The sequence below is a fragment of the Cicer arietinum genome, chromosome 1 (assembly GCF_000331145.2).
Source record: "Cicer arietinum cultivar CDC Frontier isolate Library 1 chromosome 1, Cicar.CDCFrontier_v2.0, whole genome shotgun sequence".
NCBI classification, from domain to species: Eukaryota; Viridiplantae; Streptophyta; class Magnoliopsida; order Fabales; family Fabaceae; genus Cicer; species Cicer arietinum.
This window is the reverse complement of record NC_021160.2, coordinates 5155388-5174542: the sequence shown is the minus strand read 5'-3', so window position 1 is coordinate 5174542 and position 19155 is coordinate 5155388. Positions and strand designations below refer to the sequence as shown.

Below are 19155 nucleotides of genomic sequence, written 5' to 3'. Positions count from 1 at the left end.
AAAAAATGACTTGTATATTTTAGAAGGTTCTACTATAATTGCACAAGCTTTAGTTGTTAGCTTTAATTTGCATTCATCTTTTAGAATATGGCATATGAGGTTATGACATGTAAGTGAAAGAGACTTAATTAAGTTATCAAAACATAATTTGCTTAATGGTGACAAAATTGAAAAATTGGAATTTTGTGATCATTGTATTTTAGGAAAGTCTAAGAGGGGCAATTTTGGTCCTAACCAACACAACACCTCTAGACCTTTTGAATATACTCATTCTGATTTGTTGAGTCCTTCAAGGACAAAAACTCATGTTGCTTGTTCTTACTTCTTAACCATAATTGATTATTATTCTATGAAAGTATTGATCTATGTCATTAAAAATAAAAGTGACACTTTTATGAAATTTAAAGAATGATATATGCAAATTGAAACTCAAAAGAAAACTAATTCTTGTTGCACATTCCAATATTGTTTTAACAGGCACCCTCCCTATTGTCATTTAACATCTCCACTTAACATAACTACACCGATCTACCCATTTAACCGTCTAATACAGAATAATGTTTTCGTTGACGACGCACTTACTCTTACCACCGCAGGGAACTGTTGGTAGCTGGCTCAGAAGATAGGGAGAATGGTCAGATAGAGCTAATACAAAATGCCATCGTTATGGCAATCAAACCAATAGGAAAACAAATATTCATCACTCCATCCTCCACGTCAAACCAGAAAAATAAGAAAAACCACATTCATATAATTGAAAATAGAAAATCAAATACAGTTTTCACAACATAAAACACAATTTAAGCAACCATCAACAACACACAAATAATATGTTTTTTTCCCAACAAACAAAGCATACCTGTTGACGACAGCATCAACTATAACCTGAATAGGGTTCTGGTCAGTTAGCAAATGAATAATTTCCATAGCATGCTTGATGATTCTGACACTTAGAAGTAATGGTTAGTTTAAACTAATAGGTAGTTAAACCACAAAATCAGCTTATTGAACTCATAACAACAGATTGAAAAACGGAAAATTATTGGAAGAAAAAAAAAAGTACCCGAACGTCGTCAAAGCTCCACTGATTAAAGTGGTTTTGCTATATATTTGGATGGGTTTTATCCTATATATCATCAAATTTTAATCCCATCTCAACCCACTTTCTTATATTTTTTTACATAGCCTTGCAAGGAACTGATAAGTGATTCAGTTTTGAAGTGATAGTTTAGAAGTGTTTCAATACTAATTAAAAAATATAGGATAAATACTAAATACTAATTATAAATTTAAAGAAAAATAAATTAATTTAATATGTGAGATAAATGTTCAACACGAAAAAACATATACAAATATAAAAAGTATTAAAAAACCGTAAGATAAATATCAAACTTAATTGTCGGTGTTTAATATAAAAAATCATAACACAAAAAATTATTATTGATAAATATTAAAAAAAAATACAGGATAAATATTTGTAATTGATACATAAATAATACTGTACATTTATTTGTTAGCGATAAATAAAAAAATTATTTAAATAAAAAATATGAGATAAATATTTATCATTAATAAATATAATAAGGGATAACATTTATAATTGATGCATATAAAAAATATATAACAAATATTTGTATTAAAAAAAACACATGATATATTTCTCAATGATATATAAAAAAGTATGAGACAAATATTCAAGATATAAACAAAATTTTAATTTCAATATTTAGTGTACTATTGATTAAATACATTTTCCTTCAAAATCCACAAAAATAAAATACTACAACTCATTATTATTTTCAATTTTATTTGTACATTATTAATTCAAATAAATTAAATATTTTTATCTATAACATAAAGAAGATATTAATTTTTTAATTGATACTACATGTACGAAAGCATGAGTATTTTATTAGTAATATAAGAAACATATACTATATATGTAAAAAAATAACTATAAAAAAACCAACATTTAAAAAGTTTTTTTTGACAAAAAAAAAGAGAGGTATTTTCTTTTTAAGAAAAACAGTTTGTAGAAATTAAGAATTGATAAAATTAAGTGGTTTTTAAAAGTTATATATTAAAAACTTACTATTTCTTTTAAAAAAAACTACATACACATATTTGTAAAAAAATAGGCCATACCAAAATATTTATTCTTAATAAATATTAAAAAAAAAGCGGGATATATAATTATAATATTTGAGAACTAAATGGAATCTCATATTTGATGAGCAAATGAGATGTATTATTGGACATACTTAATGTATTTTACTACATTTGTTAACTCATTTATTTGAGTTATACTTATGATAGAATTAGTTTTTCTTATTCCCTTTTTCTTAGGTTTTTATTTTAGTAGTTTATTAGTCACATCTTTTCTTGAGTTTAATCTCATAAAAAAAGAATACCTCTTTTGTTGGTAAAAAAGATTTATTGTAATTAATATAGAAGTATTTTCAGATATGCTCTCAATTGATTATGAAATTTACTAACATGTATCAAATGAAAAAAGTGAGAAGTTAAATTTTGAATATACAATCATATATAAATGATACTAATTTAAATTTATTTAAACACATATAATCACTTAAAAAAATTAAATAATTTTGATTCTAAACTCTATCGTTCATGGTATAATCAATTATTAATAATCATTCTTCGCATTTGTATTAACAACAACAAAAAATCAAAATTAAACACAAATTGAGGTAGTTAATTTTTTTATAAGAGTGACACTACAATCCAATTTTAGAAACCGAATATCCCCACTCCCTTCGTAACAACGTGGGGCACGTCGCTTCCTTTATTTATGCCTTGAAAAAGTCCAATAACTCTTCGGTTTTTTATGATTTAAATCACCCTTATGATAAAGATTTTGCATATGATATATTCATCTAATTAATGATATCACAAGTATAAATTATGACATTAATCATTATGAATATAAATATATAACAAGAAGTTGTCACAAAAAACAAAATAATAAATAAATGTACCTATAACAAGAAGTTGTCAAAAAAAAATAAAATAACAAGTCATCATATTGAATGCTCCTTTGCTTGTTGAACACCCATATCTTTTCTTTTCCCATTTGGCTTATCATTTACGATATTTAAACCTATTATCAAGCAAAAGATTATATAAAAGCTTCAATTTTATTGGGTGCATAAAAAGTGCCATATATTGCTTATATGCTACCCTTCTTGTTTTGTATCATCTTCCACTCTTCACAAACCGCCATCGTTAAATTAAATTAAATTGATACAACAAATTATAATTTTAGAATTGAATGTCTTCTACTAAGAATTCTCCAAATCAACACGTGGAAGACATGTTAGTGTTTGAAACATTAAGGAAGGTGAAGCGTTTAAGGTTGTTAGAACCGTCTCTTGGTGTTGTTGGATTTTTCCTAGTACTTGCCTTTACTATATGTTTTTTCTTCTACTTGGATTTTAGAGAACTCGATGGAAAATTTGGTCTTTCGGGTCAATTCAAGAGGTTGACTTGGTCAACGGAACAAGAACATAGTAGAGTTGAGTTTCTTGATGAAAAGTGTGATGGGTGTGATTTATTTGAGGGTAATTGGGTTTGGGATGAAAAATATCCATTGTATGAATCAAAAGATTGCAAATTTCTTGATTTAGGATTTCGGTGTTCTGAGAATGGAAGACTTGATTTGTTCTACACAAAGTGGAGATGGCAACCCAAAGATTGTAATTTGCCAAGGTACACTTACGATTCTAACTTGTTTCTCTGTTTTCAAATTATCCACAGAAAGAAAATAATAAAAAAAATCTAATAAAGACAAAACTAAAACCAATTATCATTGTTTTCACCACAGTTTTTTGTAGATGTTTTGTTTACTGTAAACAATATTTTTGGTTATTGAATATGTGAAAGCAAGCTCTCTTGTAGTCTCAATCGCCATTGCAAATATATTTTAGCAGTAATTTTATGATTTAAATTGTTCAATAAAAAATATAAATAAGGATTAAAGGTTTATTGGATGATAAAAAAAAGTATAGGACTATTTACTTATTTTGTTTCATTGGATGATTTATTTTTTAAGTTTGTAGTATTAAATTTGATTTGTTAGTGTTGAATATGAATTGAATTGTTTGATTTGATGTTATCTAACTAATCAATGAATGATGATATGATTGATTCGAATCCAAAAATAAAGAGGTAGGTAGAAAGTACAAATATTGAGAGCGACATTGAAGATCAGATCATAGTGTGACTTTGAACATGTCTAACTCTTACTTAGCTGCCATCTTCTTGAGAGTGACCTTTGAGTTGGCTGGCAATTGCCATTTGCCATATTTGTACGGACGAGGGGATTGAAAATTCATGAGACAAAAATGGTTTTGAATTAGGAGCACTATCACACATTCAAATTTTAAGATAGATTTTAATTTTTCTAAATTTAAAATAATAAACTTATAATTTGAAATGTTCAATCTTAATTGAACATTAGAGTAGCTGCGTGCAGCGCATACACCGAAATCTCTTTCTTTCTTTTAAAATAAAAGTCTTTAATTTTGTAAAAAAAGAAAATTGTTAATGTTTTTTCATATAAATTCTGAAAAACAATAAATAAATAAATAAATAGATAAGTATAAGGATTTTATAAAATTTCCCTGTTGACTATTAATAATAGTCATACATTATAATAAAATATAATGATTTTAAATTGGTATACAGTTTTTAATTTGGGGTAAAATTAATAATTAATGATATGTTGCAAAAGTAACACGACACTTATTTATTTATATTTATTTTTCTTTCTAAAACACACTTATTTTGAGCAACACTAGTTTTTGTATTGTATTTCGTGGGTATTTTATTTGATTATTTTATTTGAGTTTGTGTTTTATTTGATTTTGATTTTTTTATATATTATTTTTTATTTATTTGAGTTTGTGTTTTATTTGATAAAATTTAGTAATAAATTAGTTAATAATTGAAAAACTTAGGTGATAGTTGATAAGTCGTAAATTATAATGGAAAAATTTACTGATTAATAGTAAAAATATTTAATAAATTTAACTTTTATAAATATATAAAATTATATACTATATTTTAATTTGAAATATTTTATTAGATGTATATATTTAATGTCAATCAAAATCATCACCATGAAATACTCGATAGTTTTTTGGGGAAAAGACAAATTCAGAAATTAATTAAATAGGGAGCCGATCAAATTTATTAGTGTTACGACTCGGACACTAGATAATAATAACAATTTTCAAAAATAGAAATAATTAATTAAATAACATACTTAAAAGTAAAATGTCAGATATTAAATAACAATAATTGAGGGTTATTAAAATTGTTAGGGAAGGGGAGAGGGTGGAGTCCACTCGATCTTTGGAATTTAGGTATTTTGGGTATATAAAATATTTATAGCTTTGTAGTTATTTAAATATTTTTTTTTCAAAATTATTAATAATTCAATTATAACTAAGATTTCTAAACAAATATTTTAAATTTTAATAAAAAAAATCAATAAAAATTACAATAAAACTATTTAACTCATCACGTGAATTAATAGATTCAAATAAAATTTTAACAATTACAATCTAAAAATACTTTTATATTATTTTATAAGATATGCATTGATTAGAAAAATAAATAAACACCTTCAAGTAACTCAATATTATTAGTTTTATTTTTATTTGATTTTTTGGATTTTAACCCTCTAATTCTTAGAAGTATAATTTTAGTAAACTAAGTTCAGTTTAAAAATAAATAAAGTTTAACAAAATTTTGTTCTAATTAAAATTGGAATTAGGGTTCTTTAAAAAGATTTGTTTTTAATTAAAATTTATTAACTACTTAAATTAATTATTTAATTTAATTTTCATTTAATTATTAAAATTTATCGAATAACTTCTAACATTAGATAAAATTTAAAATATTTTCATATACAGTATACTTTATAGCTCAAATCTTAAATAAAAAATAAAAAATAATTAAATAGAGAGACTGTCAATTTTTTATTTGAATATAATTTTAATTAAGTATATTTTATTTTATTTTATTTTAATATCCATATATAATTAATATTATTGAAATAAAAAGATTTGGTACCTTAAAAAATTGAGGCATTAGACGTTGGTTCAATGGCAATGAAGAAACTGAGTTAAAAGGTACATCGCAGAGAAGACGAAGAAAGTCATATGGAGTCCAACAACATGTGTGTGGTTGTTTTAATTTAACGGAAGGGTTAAAATAATAAAATAAAATAAATAATTAATAAGGTTAAAAATAGAAAAAATATATGAACATATTAACTAAGAAAGTTACTTGAGATAATATTATGAAAAAAGCTATAAACTATTAAGAGAAATTTGCTTTCCAAACACATTGTTTCACAAAACAAACTCATAACACAAACACATTGTCTCGAGAAATTTATGTATCAAACGCGTATTGTTTCACAAAACAAGCTGATAAGCAAGTTTAATAAACTATAAACTAATTTATTAATATTTTTAAACACAATCTTGTTTGTTATTTAATTGAATAGAATTTTTGACTTTTCAGATTTTTATTGTACTTTTATATCGTAAATTAAACAATTTAGTCCGTTAGTTAAATTATATAAAAAAATTATGCGTTTTCATTGATGTATTTTTAAAAAAATTCATATCCGTACGGTAGTGTAACCTATTGGCCGTTTTAAATCATTAACATCTCTCTCAATTAGGAGTATGTTAATGTGCTCCCTCAACATATTACCTATATGGTATCAATGTTTATTGAATAAATCCACCCATTAAAGCTCAACTGTGTTGTGAGTATTAGCCCTTTTGATGGGTGTTAATCACACTATATGCCTATATGATGGCTGAAAGCAAAGTTTTGTTTAATGTATATAAGTAAAACAAACTTGTGCATAAATTCATTTTTCACACTTATATGTAGTATTATAACATTTACTTCGCTTGTGCACCATAAATTTGATTTGAAAGCAAACATCTTTTATACATTGAAAATGCTAATTAATACTAAGAAACTATTCAACAAAACAACTAATTTATCTGATTGGTTAGGCTCTACAGTAAAATTATTTTAGACGATTATATGAAATAGATAACTTAAGGTTATACACAAAACCAAATGTCAACAAAACATAACAATAATGTATTTAATTTATATATTATATTTTTTTTCACTTTAAGTTTGACATCTACATTCATTAATATACGGTGTCTAAATACAGTGTGTTCAAATAGTTCAAATAAAACAATTATATAAAAAAATATGTGTCACTTTATTTAATCACTTTAAGTTGTCAAAAATTGACAACGCCGTATTAGAGGTGTGTTTAGAACATTTTCACACTAAATTTTGATACATTACATATGATGTCATTTTCTTTTCTTTTGTGAAAGTAACAATTACAATGAGAGAAAAAAAACATCATGTTGGTGACACTATATGTTTACTTGTTTTGTATATTTTAACTAAAAAAATAAACTGAATATGTTCTCTCTCATTTGATGAAAGAGTTGATGAACTAATTTTCACTAATTAAATTAAAAAAAAAAACAGATTCAATGCAACAATGATGTTGGAGAAACTAAGAAACAAGCGCCTAGTATTTGCTGGGGACTCAATTGGAAGAAACCAATGGGAATCACTACTATGTATGCTCTCTTCTGAAGTTCCTAACAAGGAATCAATTTATGAAGTAAATGGTAGCCCCATTACAAAGCACAAAGGGTTCTTGGTGTTCAAATTCAAGGATTATAATTGTACAATAGAATACTATAGAGCTCCATTTCTTGTATTGCAAAGTAGGCCTCCAACAGGAACTACTAAAAAGATTAGGACAACCTTGAAATTGGATCAAATGGATTGGAACTCTTTCAAATGGAAAGATGCTGATGTTTTGATTCTTAATACAGGACATTGGTGGAATAATGACAAAACCATTAAATGGTAATGCAATCCTCCTTAGTTTTTATTACTCTAATTTATATAATAATAATACTTCATCTCAAATAAAATATAAGTAAAAATGTATTTGAAAATGTCCAGGGGTTGTTATTTCCAAGAAGGTAAGGAAGTTAAATTGGATTTGAAGGTAGAAGATGCATATAAGAAGTCTATGGAAACAATATTGAATTGGATACAAGATACAATAAATCCTAGCAAGACTCAAGTTTTCTTTCGTACTTATGCTCCTGTGCATTTCAGGTTTGTAATTTGTTTCACTATTCAAATGACTTTAATTTATTAGTATCACTAGTATTATTCTCCTAGGTATACAATGTTTGGCTATTTGAATTTTCTATCATTAAATATTACAAGCATTGCGATTCAAAATTGCTAGATCAAAGATCTTACGAATATATGACAGTAAGCTAACAAATTAACTTTAAAAGTGAACTTAAAATTGAAGTCGTCTGATCAAACATATGATAGTAAGTTAACAAATTAACTTTAAAAGTGAACTTAAAATTGAAGTCGTCTGATCAAACGACCATAAATTTCTAACAATATAAATACATGAAATTTTTTATTGTAAGAATTTTAAAATAATACGAAGCACGATCTAAAATTTAATACTTGACGGCTCTTAATGGGTTATCCACCCGGAGTCACATATTTTCAAATTACATCCAAACTTGATAATGACAAATCTATGATACGATTTTATAGCCAATTTTCTTTATTATAGTTTTTGTTTCTTTCTCTAAATTTTGTAGTGTGACTGTACTGGAATTGGGCCTTTTAACAGTTTTGCATAAGAGTTACACAACTCAAAATTTCTTTTGGTTGAAAATAATAACTTACTTCTCATGTATGAAATATCATTTATGAATGTTGAAAAACTAAATTTATGTGACGTAAAATACAGAGGTGGAGATTGGAAGAAAGGTGGAAACTGTCATTTGGAAACACTACCAGAGCTTGGTTCCTCATTGGTACCTAAAGATAATTGGTCACAGTTCAAAATTGCCAATTCTGCATTAACAGCGCAAACAAACAACACTTCACAATTTTTGAAGTACAAAGTATTGAATGTAACAAGAATGACAGCTCAAAGAAAAGATGGACATTCATCTATATATTATCTTGGTCCTAATGCAAATCCTACACATCACCAAGATTGTAGCCATTGGTGTCTTCCTGGTGTACCTGATACATGGAATGAGCTACTTTATGCATTTTTTCTCAAACATGAGACTTCTCGTTAGATGGAAATTGCAACATAACATTAAATTTTTTTATGTAACATTGTGAAAAAGGGATATATGATGCTGTTGGTAGACCATTGTGATTAGATATGGAAAACAACAACACTAGTGTAATTATGAAATTTTGTTATTATTAGTTGAATTGTGAATACAGTCATGATGATACAGATTCAAATTATTGTTTTAGAAGGCTTTTTTTTATGGCTCCATTGTAACATTGTTTAGTGTGCGGCTTCAAAAACAATCTGTTTCCGTTTCTTTTCACTTTCGGTGAAAACTCCACCGATCTAATTTGTATGAACCATTGGTCTAATTTTTTTTTCACATATATCTAATCATATAACACAATATAAATCTTTATATAAATATTTTAGAAATTAAAATAATAAAATGACACGACACCGTTGTGCACTTGAATTGGGAATATTTTCATCCATAATGCAACTGCAAGCATACAGAAGAGACGACGATAACAGTTAGTAAAATTGACAATTTACAAATTATTAATTAAAGAAAGGTTTCGATTTGAAGGAAGCTGCATCATCAATGGCAGACGCGTTCTTCTCTTTCTTTGTTCTCCTTCCTCTCATTCTCCTCCCCTTCCTCTACTTCATCGTCCGTCCCCGTCCAGTCAAGATCCCAATTACCAACCGTCACGTCTTCATCACCGGCGGATCCAGCGGCATCGGCCTCGCCCTCGCCCACCGTGCTGCCGCCGATGGAGCCCGTGTCTCCATCATGGCTCGATCTATGAAAAAGCTCGAGGAAGCTAGGGACGCCGTCAAGCATGCTACGGGAATCGAGGTGGCTATTTACGCGGCGGATGTGCGGGACTATGATGCGGTGAAGAAGGCGGTCGATGAAGCGGGGCCTATTGATGTGTTGTTATTGAACCATGGAGTTTTCTATGCGTTGGAGCTTGAGAAGATGGAATTGAGTGAGGTCAAGTTTACTCTGGACGTTAATTTGATGGGTTGTTTGAATATGATTAAGGCTGTTTTGCCTGATATGAAGAATAGGAAGGATCCCCTCCCTGCTTCCATTGCTCTTGTTTCTTCACAGGCTGGTCAGGTATAATTGGATTCTGTATGCTCAAAATTCTACCAATCAATTGTGTTTTGTTTTACTAGTAACTAGTTTGTGTTGTTGTGATTTTTACTGTAGGATTGATTGATTGATTCTTAAGTAAACTAGTTTTAGTAATGACATAACTTTGCTTCATCGGAATTGGGTGTCATGATGATAGTGCCCTTGTTGGGTCATTTTGGCTAGGTGTTGTGTTATGACACTCTGATTGGGCCAAATATGGTCATAAGATGTTTGATAAAAAGCCCCGAAGGAGTTCTGCATTTTTGGGAAAAACATAGGGAGTGTAGTGACTTATGAGACTGACTCCATTTTCTATACCTTCTCCATATTGATTGGCTGCTGAACAATGAGTTAATTGGATAGTTCCAAGACAACTTATAGTCGAATTGCGCTTGCAGAAGGAAAATAATCGATCTCTTACTAGAGAAGAGTTAAGACTGTGGATTCTCAATTTCTCTTTGTTATTGAATTGTGTTTGGAAGAAGTTGATAAGTTGCTTACTTGATGCCCTCTGGGATTCTGCACAATCTGTGTGTAATATTACTAATGAGTTGGTAGGCTTAACTATTAGAATTGGCATGTTAGAGTTGATGGGGAATGCCCCTACACTGCATGATCAATATGATTGTACTGTCTTTTATATTAGCAAATAAATGAAGCTTACTTATGGTAAAACAAGTTCTCAATGGTTTGATACTGCAATTGCAGTGAAAATTGCAAAGATTTTCACTAAAATGCTCTACAGTATTTCAGCGGCAATTATGGTTTGTGGATATACACCACTATTTGACACTATTGTAACACAGTTTGTTATTGAATAGAATTCATATAGATCCTGTCATTTTGAAAATGATTCTCACATATAGGAATAGACCCACATGGTTTGGCGAGAGACCGACAAGAATTGTATCCAATAATAGAGAACATTTTGGAAAGATGGTGTTGCCAGTGTTGTTTCAAATATCCACTTCCTTGGGTAAAAGTAAAATGTCGGTACCTGTTTTTTGTTTGTGACCATCAACAGGGTTGTTTTCCTACCAAACCTAACCACCAACAGTTATAAGGTATTATTTTTCAATATATGCTCTGGTTAATCAATTATGTCCTAGACTGTTGGGGATGTTTTGGAACAAGAAACAGAGCCCCAATGGGTCATGTTTGAATAGGGAAGAAAATCATGGATTTTCATATGATCCTCCAAAATCGTCATTCAAGTGATCGAAATTAACCATTTTACTCATTGTTCTTTTCCATTCTCTTCTTTTGTTTTGTTTTCTTCCCTTCACTTCCTTTGCATTCCAATATCCAAACATATCAACTCACTGGTCAGCCAATATGCAGTTTTACTAGAAGTGTTATAAAAGCAGGATGCTGTTTAGTACTATTATTACTTTTGGCATATCAATTCAACACTTGGCACAAGTAAAATATTATTTGCATTACTATTTTTCTTTGGTGAAATATTCGTAGTATGACTCTTCAAAGTTTATAACTTGATCGTTGATCGAGAATTGATCTAATAATGTGGTTTTTTTACTTTCTTTCTAATGTGGAGTCTATGTTTATACCTAGGTGGGAATTTATGGTTATGTAGCTTATTCAGCCAGTAAATTTGGCCTCCGTGGTTTAGCAGAAGCATTGCAACAAGAGGTTATAGAAGATAATATTCATGTATCTCTGATATTCCCTCCAGACACGGATACTCCTGGACTTGTAGAAGGTATTAAATTGGATGTTTGAGCTCATTTCTTCACACATATTACTTTTGGCAATTGAATCAGGTTGGTTTTACATTGAAAATTAGGTAAGTAGCCTTTTCTAAACAACTCATTAGTTTAGTTCAGGCTCAATATGGATGTGGAAACAGGGCCTGCAATTGAAGTGCTTAAATCCACAACTCTGAAGTTATTTAATTTGTGAAACAAATTCTGCATCAATTTGCAGATGATTTTGTTAGTTACTCAGTATGTATTATCCTCTTAGTAACTCTAGCTTCCTTATTATGAAAAGATCTTTGGGTATATTGTGATGTGCGATATTGTTAGCTCAGTCTTAAATCCTAATTTGAAAATTTGTGATGTGCAGATGATTTTGTTAGTTATTCAGTATGTATTATCCTCTTAGTAACTCTAGCTTCCTTATTATGAAAAGATCTTTGGGTATATTGTGATGTGCGATATTGTTAGCTCAGTCTTAAATCCTAATTTGAAAATTTGTGATGTGCAGATGATTTTGTTAGTTATTCAGTATGTATTATCCTCTTAGTAACTCTAGCTTCCTTATTATGAAAAGATCTTTGGGTATATTGTGATGTGCGATATTGTTAGCTCAGTCCTAAATCCTAATTTGAAAATTTGTGCTTTTGTTATGCCAAGTACCATTTGGTGTAATCTATTGGGAAATTTATTATCCTGTAATGTAATCCAAGTCAAAGCACAAACTGAAATGTTATTTTTGCAGAAAATAAGAGAAAACCAGAGATCACCAAAATCATTGCAGACTCTTCCGGTTTTATGAAACCCGATGAAGTTGCTCAGAAAGCTTTAGATGGCATAAGGCATGGCAGATTTATCATTTATTGCAATCTGGAGGGACTTGCATTAGCCCTAGCAACTGCAGGTTTATCCCCTCAGAGGTCATTCTTAATGGCATTTGTTGAAGTTGTTACTGCTGGAATATTACGTATTGCCGCACTATGTTTCCAATGGAACTGGTATGGAAGTATAGAGAAGTGGCACAAGGAAAGGAAATGTAAGGATCCGTTTACTCGCTAAAAACATTTTTAATTTTCATTTTCTAAAATTTTCTACAATGAACAATTATGACATGGGAAAGATGGAAGACTAGTTAGGGAGAACCTATTTTCGAAAACAATGAAAACAATATTTGGGGCGTAACTGGTTGATTTGGTAACGTTATGATATGCACACACAATCATTACCACATCAGCTTCTCATTTGTTACCTCAGTACTAAATTAACGGATGCCTAACAGTTGGTATGTATAGGTTAGGTGGGTGAACAAATTAAAACGTTTTCTAATATTAAGGATGCACATGGAAACTGTTGAACATAGGGGCTAGTTTAAAATTAGGTTATAAAATAAACTTGGTACGTGGCTACTTAAGGGTAAGTGTACATTTGATGTTAGTCCTGGACACTTTGTTTTGCATGGTTCCTTGGCTTTAGGAAGTCGCCATTTTATATTAAGGCATTTTTCTATACCTCACTTAAGATTGATTTTATAAATTTTGGTTTTGGTTAAAGTTTAAGAAAGGTTCATAGACAAATTTAAATGAAGAATTGATGTATGTTCTTATTTGATCATTTCTTCTTCATACAGATTCACCTGAAAGCAGCTGATGCACTCTGAGCTCTATGCTCTGTTATGTGGTCTTCGTTCACACTGCTCTACAATGAAATTCATTTAGGTAAACTAAAATGATTGTTGACAAATGAGGACTCCATACACATTTAGTTGTTCAACTTTGTGGTTTCTGATTTTCATCTCCTGATACTTGATAGAGAGTATGTGGTCTACCTTGTTAACTCGTTTTCATTTCTCACAATTTTGTAAGTAAACAAAATGATTTTCAATTTAGTATCCTAATTTTTTTTGAACCGTTCATTTTGTACTGTCTACTTTTCACTGTCTCAAGTTGGCCTCAAGTGTTTTCTATTAGTAAAAGGTGTATGCTCTCTAGTTCTTTAATGTGTATGATGTTTTGCTTTCGTTGGTGGATAAATTAGTAGTTATTATATGTTTATTTAAATCATATATTTATTTTAAGCATGAAGATTTCCTTGCATCAAAGATTCAGTGTTTGTAACAATTAACAAATAGACTTTAGGTTTAGCCGAATATCTTCGATGGGGACTGTGCTTATTGGCCATTTGGCTGTGTACTGTGACTTTAAGCTAAGAATCAGTGTAATTTTGCATAGGAATACGATTTAGTTGATGATTTAGCATTTATTTGTTTGGTTTGACGTTGTTGTCTTCAATCGTGTATCAAATACGGCTTTCACTGCATTTTATTTTAATAGAAGTTCCAAAACTAATCTTTTGCAGCAACATGTCTTTTTACCGTGGATTTGGTGAATGTGCTAAGCAAACATACCCTTAGCAACTCTGTTTTAGAAGAAGTTCACTAATGAATAAAATTAAAATAAAAGTGAGTGATGAGAAAAATATCGGTTAAGATTATATGTATTGCATAACAAATTTTCTATAAATATATTCCATTTCATTGATTTATTTTTCATTATTATTTGAGCAAACCTTATGAGAAGAAGTTCACTAGTGTGGATATTTCTAAGCAAACCTTATGTTTGTCTCTACACTCCTCCCTCCTTTATTACCAAGTTATTTACATCACTAAGCCGTTTATATTTATATGTCAAAATAAACATAAAAAAGTACACTTAAAAATTAAATTTTCAGATAATTTAGCTGTAGTAGAAAAAAAATGTGGTGTATATAAACCCTACAATATGATCATGGGAAAGACCACAATGTTTTTTCCTTTAGATGAAAAGACAATGGTTTTAAGTAAAGTAAGCATGTCAACGGGATCGAGACTATTTTCTCGCTTGGTCTCTTCCCGTTCTCGTCATCCAAATTACCCCACACCCTTGTCTCTATTCTCTAACATTGAGAGTTTTTCTCATATCTTTGTCCTTACAGATACCCTGTTAACATAAAAAAATTATAATATTTTTATTTTTTTCAATCAAATGAGTAGTTCAAAAAATAAAAAACTTAACCATAAAACATCTAAATACTAAGACAATATTTATAGTCTTGTGACAACAATAAACATCACATATAAAAGACAAATACACACAAACTAAATGAAAAGATAATAAATATAACATAAAATACTTATATTTATACACATATATAAGATATTTTTGTAAATTGTTCAGGACAAGTCTCCATAAGGTGTAAAGTATCATCCCTTCCTCAAACTATGGAAAATTTCTTCCCATCTCCATCTTCTTAGACCCTCGAGTGAGTATTCTCCATGCAGATCCCGTTAGGCTGTTATACAGGGAGGGCTTAGGCTTCTAGGAATTAAATATTTCATAGCACTATTCTCTTTTTTTTCCTTTTTGTTTAGAATAGATGGTATTTGAAATATTACTATAAATTTACGCACAACAAAATTTTAATTTGATTTAAATTTCAAACAAGATATTAATATAACAATATTATTGAATTAAAATTTAAAATAGTAATATTCTAATAGTATAAAAACAAATGGCGTAGCAAAATATATCTTTTTGAAATTTGGATCTCAGTACTCACGAGACAAAATAAATATTATTGGAAAGTTGGAAATCAAAATTTTAAAGAATTAAGTATATATATTAACACACTTATATAATATTTAATAGTTAATTCATTTCTAACTACTCACATTCAAAAATTCAACAAATACAAAATTAAAATTATTTAAAAAATAAATAAATGTAAAAAATAATCTAACTTTAAATGATTTATTTATTATTGGATACAATATTACACTAAACTCTACAGTACCAGAATGCTAAAATAAACAGTGAGTATCTATGACAGAATGTTAAAAAAACATGAGTATCTATAACAGTGACTTGAACTCCGGACAACAATTCTATAATTTATAATAAAGCTCACGTGACAACCGACATACATGACGGCTAAGCAAATTGTAAATTGAGTTGAGAGGCACATTGGCCACTCATAATCAATCCAAAAATTCTATAGTACTTAATCATACCACAGCTAATTTAATCTCAATATTATGACAAGTGTTTTATTTTTACTGAGTATTTTGACAAATGCTAAATTATTGTTAAAGTCACGTATTAAAAAATCAAAAATAAAGACTTTGTATATCTAACCTCTAACAAAATTTATTTTTTTTATAAAAACAATATTTCTATTTTTGAATTTTTTAACTTATCCCCTTAGAATATATGTTAGCAAGAACTAAATATTATTTATTTATATAATTCAATGTTAACATAATAAACAAAATACATTGAAACAAGAATTGAATGATAGATCTTTCAGTTAAGTCTCAAATAGTTACCTCAATTTATAAGTTATTAGACATCAAAGAAATACAAGTTAGAGATCTAAAATCCTTAAAAACCAACATAATCATTAACTCATTAATATTTATTTATCAAATAAATAAAAGACCTCTTACTAAAGAATATATATGTCGGTCCATATTTTATCTACTTAGTACTTAATGATCTAGCATATGCATCTACTAGACCAACTCTATTGGATAACCCTCATTGCAAGTTACACATCTAGATCCATTGAACTAAACAAATAATATTTGTCTGATTGGTTTAATTTTAACTTAACCATAAGCAAACATAAGAAGATGGAAATCAAATAAGAATCTTTTGTACACAAATTTCATTTGTCCCCTATATACATATGAAGGCTTTGAAAATTTTGAGCCATAACTTAGTGTTTTTGGAGATGAGGATGAAAGAGAATGAAGTCTATTGGCATCACAACCAATAAATGCACTTTGTAGATTGAATATTTGGATCAAGATATATCTGGACATGGGCTGTTGCCTGCTGTTTCTCATCCTTTTTTGATCAATAGGATAATATCACAACACACTTCCATGATTCTTGTGGGCTCCATATCCAGCTTGGCAACTCTGACTATGGCCCCACTAACCCACATGACCACCCCCCATATGGCTTAACTCACCCATTCTTACCTTTTTCCCCTTTATAAAACTAAACATTCACAATCAAAAAAAAGAGATATATACATACATAATTGGAAGTTTGATTAATTAGAAACTCAATTTACTTGGTTTCATACCAAATTACAGAATCTTTTAGATTGCACTAATATGGAGGTTGCTATGGAACTAGAAGATGATATATTATTTGCAAATTTGAGCAAGGAAATTGCTCTACTAATTATGGATGAAGATGAGGATCCTCTTGCTTATCAACCAACTACAAACTCTATTCAGGTTATTTACTATTTGCACCTCCTCAAATACATGCACCACATAATTACATATATTTTTTCTCTTCCCTTAGTTATTATATCCTTCTCCTTCCAATCATGACATTTTTAATATAGAAGAATTTTTTCTTATTCATTATATAATCTTATCAAGCTCAATTTTTTTTCAAATGTGATTTTTTTTTCTTTTAAAATTAGTAATCAGTCATGTTAACATATATAATTAATATTTTGTTGACGGTGAAGATTTAACATGCGACCTTCTTAGCATTTCACTTCTTAACTCTTTTTTCTCAACCTTAAATTCTGTATTAACAAGCTGAATTAAACTTATTTCCATTTTGCAGGCTTTTTCTAGAGCAATTCATCCTCCTCCACATGCTGATTTCCTCTATGAGCAGGCTTTGATGAGAAGAGAAAGCAAAGGAACAGGAGTATTTATTCCACAGGCAACACAGCCAAAAAGAAAGCAAAAGAAAGGAAGATCTAATTCATACTCAAATTATCAAAAGCAGTCTCATGATACAAGAATCATTTCTCAAGTTCCTAACAAGAATTCTTTCAAACCGATGAATTAATGGATGAAGTTTTTTCAATCTCTACTGATTAATTAATTTGTTTACTATGTTTAATCATTTATGTGTCTAATAATTCTTTAGCCTTTAGGCAATATTGTATGGCTAATTAAGTTCTATTGCTATTTATATAAAGGTGATTATGTAAATGGGAAATCAAACCATATAAACACCTAATTAATATTAGTCATCATAAAGGAGGGTGCAACCAAAGGTTTTGTAACCTTTCACTGTGTGGTGGACAAGCATTTTGCGGTTATCTAGTTTCACAATAAGTCTGTCCTTGTTCCGGCGGTCAATGATATTAATGATAGATATTATTTTTTTAATACTTTTTGTATCATATCTTCTTCTTCTTTTTTTATTATATCATCACAACATATCAATCATATATTATATAATGACAACATATAAATCATATATGGGGATTCATCCGAACTCGTTTTAATTTAGATAAGAAATCTGCTTTGATTAGATACAGGTATGAGTTTTCTTCGAAATTAAAACTTGAAAGCGGAGATGAATTTAGATGTTGATATTCACTCTGCAGTAATATTATTGTCATTTTTTAATTTTATATACATGCACATATTTAATATTTTTTAAATATTAAAAATTATAATTTCTTTTTTATAAAAAAATATTTTTTTAATTTTACTATTGTACAATAATTATTATTTTATTATATTAAATATAACTTTTAAATTTATTATTTTGTATAGAAATGAATGCGATTGTAAGGTAAGGAAAATCGAACCTCGTCGCATACAAAGATGAGAATTTAAATTTTACACTATTAGAAAATTGGTGTGGAGTTGGAAGACAAAACTCGTCTCCACCCTATTTTCATGTTTAGAGGAAATTGTGACTCAATCTAAAGTAGAAAATGTTTTGAAACTGTACTTACAAAAAGAATTATATTTGTTTTCATTCAATTAAAGAATCGAATTCACAACTTATATATCTAATACCGGTCTTCTTATCACTAAATTAAATTAAATCATTAGAGATGTTGAGAAATATTTACTTAATCACAAACATAAACAATGTTTAAGTACACTCACACAAGTAAAGAAAGATAAAAATTAAATAATATATTTTTTATAAATGTGTCTAGTTAAACACTATTTATTATTTATTTATACTTGTAATCAAACAAATATTTCTCTAGAGTTATCATATCCTTTGTTTTTGTTTACATATGTGTGTATGATTAAAAAAAAGTGTGTGTGAGACTTAATACATCATGTTCGTATGCTTAATTTTATTGATAAAATT

At 28.7% G+C, this 19155-nt stretch overlaps 3 protein-coding genes and 1 non-coding gene across 4 annotated transcripts; 3 read left to right on the top strand and 1 right to left on the bottom strand.

Moving 5' to 3' along the window:
* Positions 1 to 629: 629 nt before the first annotated feature.
* Positions 630 to 711, bottom strand: LOC113785216 (small nucleolar RNA Z102/R77). The gene has a single exon (XR_003471370.1). It is a non-coding gene; the product is annotated as a small nucleolar RNA Z102/R77 (small nucleolar RNA).
* Positions 712 to 3057: 2346 nt separating this feature from the next.
* On the top strand, positions 3058 to 9413 carry LOC101494397 (protein trichome birefringence-like 10). Its single transcript, XM_004486081.4, has 4 exons — positions 3058 to 3729; positions 7567 to 7956; positions 8056 to 8214; positions 8879 to 9413. Exons 1-4 carry the CDS (start codon positions 3293 to 3295, stop codon positions 9216 to 9218), a joined length of 1326 nt encoding a protein of 441 aa, XP_004486138.1. The 5' UTR covers positions 3058 to 3292; the 3' UTR covers positions 9219 to 9413.
* A 142-nt stretch (positions 9414 to 9555) lies between these two features.
* LOC101494089 (3-dehydrosphinganine reductase TSC10A) lies at positions 9556 to 14038 on the top strand. The gene is made up of 4 exons (XM_004486080.4): positions 9556 to 10289; positions 11880 to 12027; positions 12768 to 13058; positions 13650 to 14038. Exons 1-4 carry the CDS (start codon positions 9765 to 9767, stop codon positions 13667 to 13669), a joined length of 984 nt encoding a protein of 327 aa, XP_004486137.1. The 5' UTR covers positions 9556 to 9764; the 3' UTR covers positions 13670 to 14038.
* A 3023-nt stretch (positions 14039 to 17061) lies between these two features.
* On the top strand, positions 17062 to 18206 carry LOC101493769 (uncharacterized). Its single transcript, XM_004486079.4, has 2 exons — positions 17062 to 17306; positions 17650 to 18206. The coding sequence occupies exons 1-2, from the start codon at positions 17181 to 17183 to the stop codon at positions 17878 to 17880; spliced, it is 357 nt and encodes a 118-aa protein (XP_004486136.1). The 5' UTR covers positions 17062 to 17180; the 3' UTR covers positions 17881 to 18206.
* Positions 18207 to 19155: the final 949 nt, after the last annotated feature.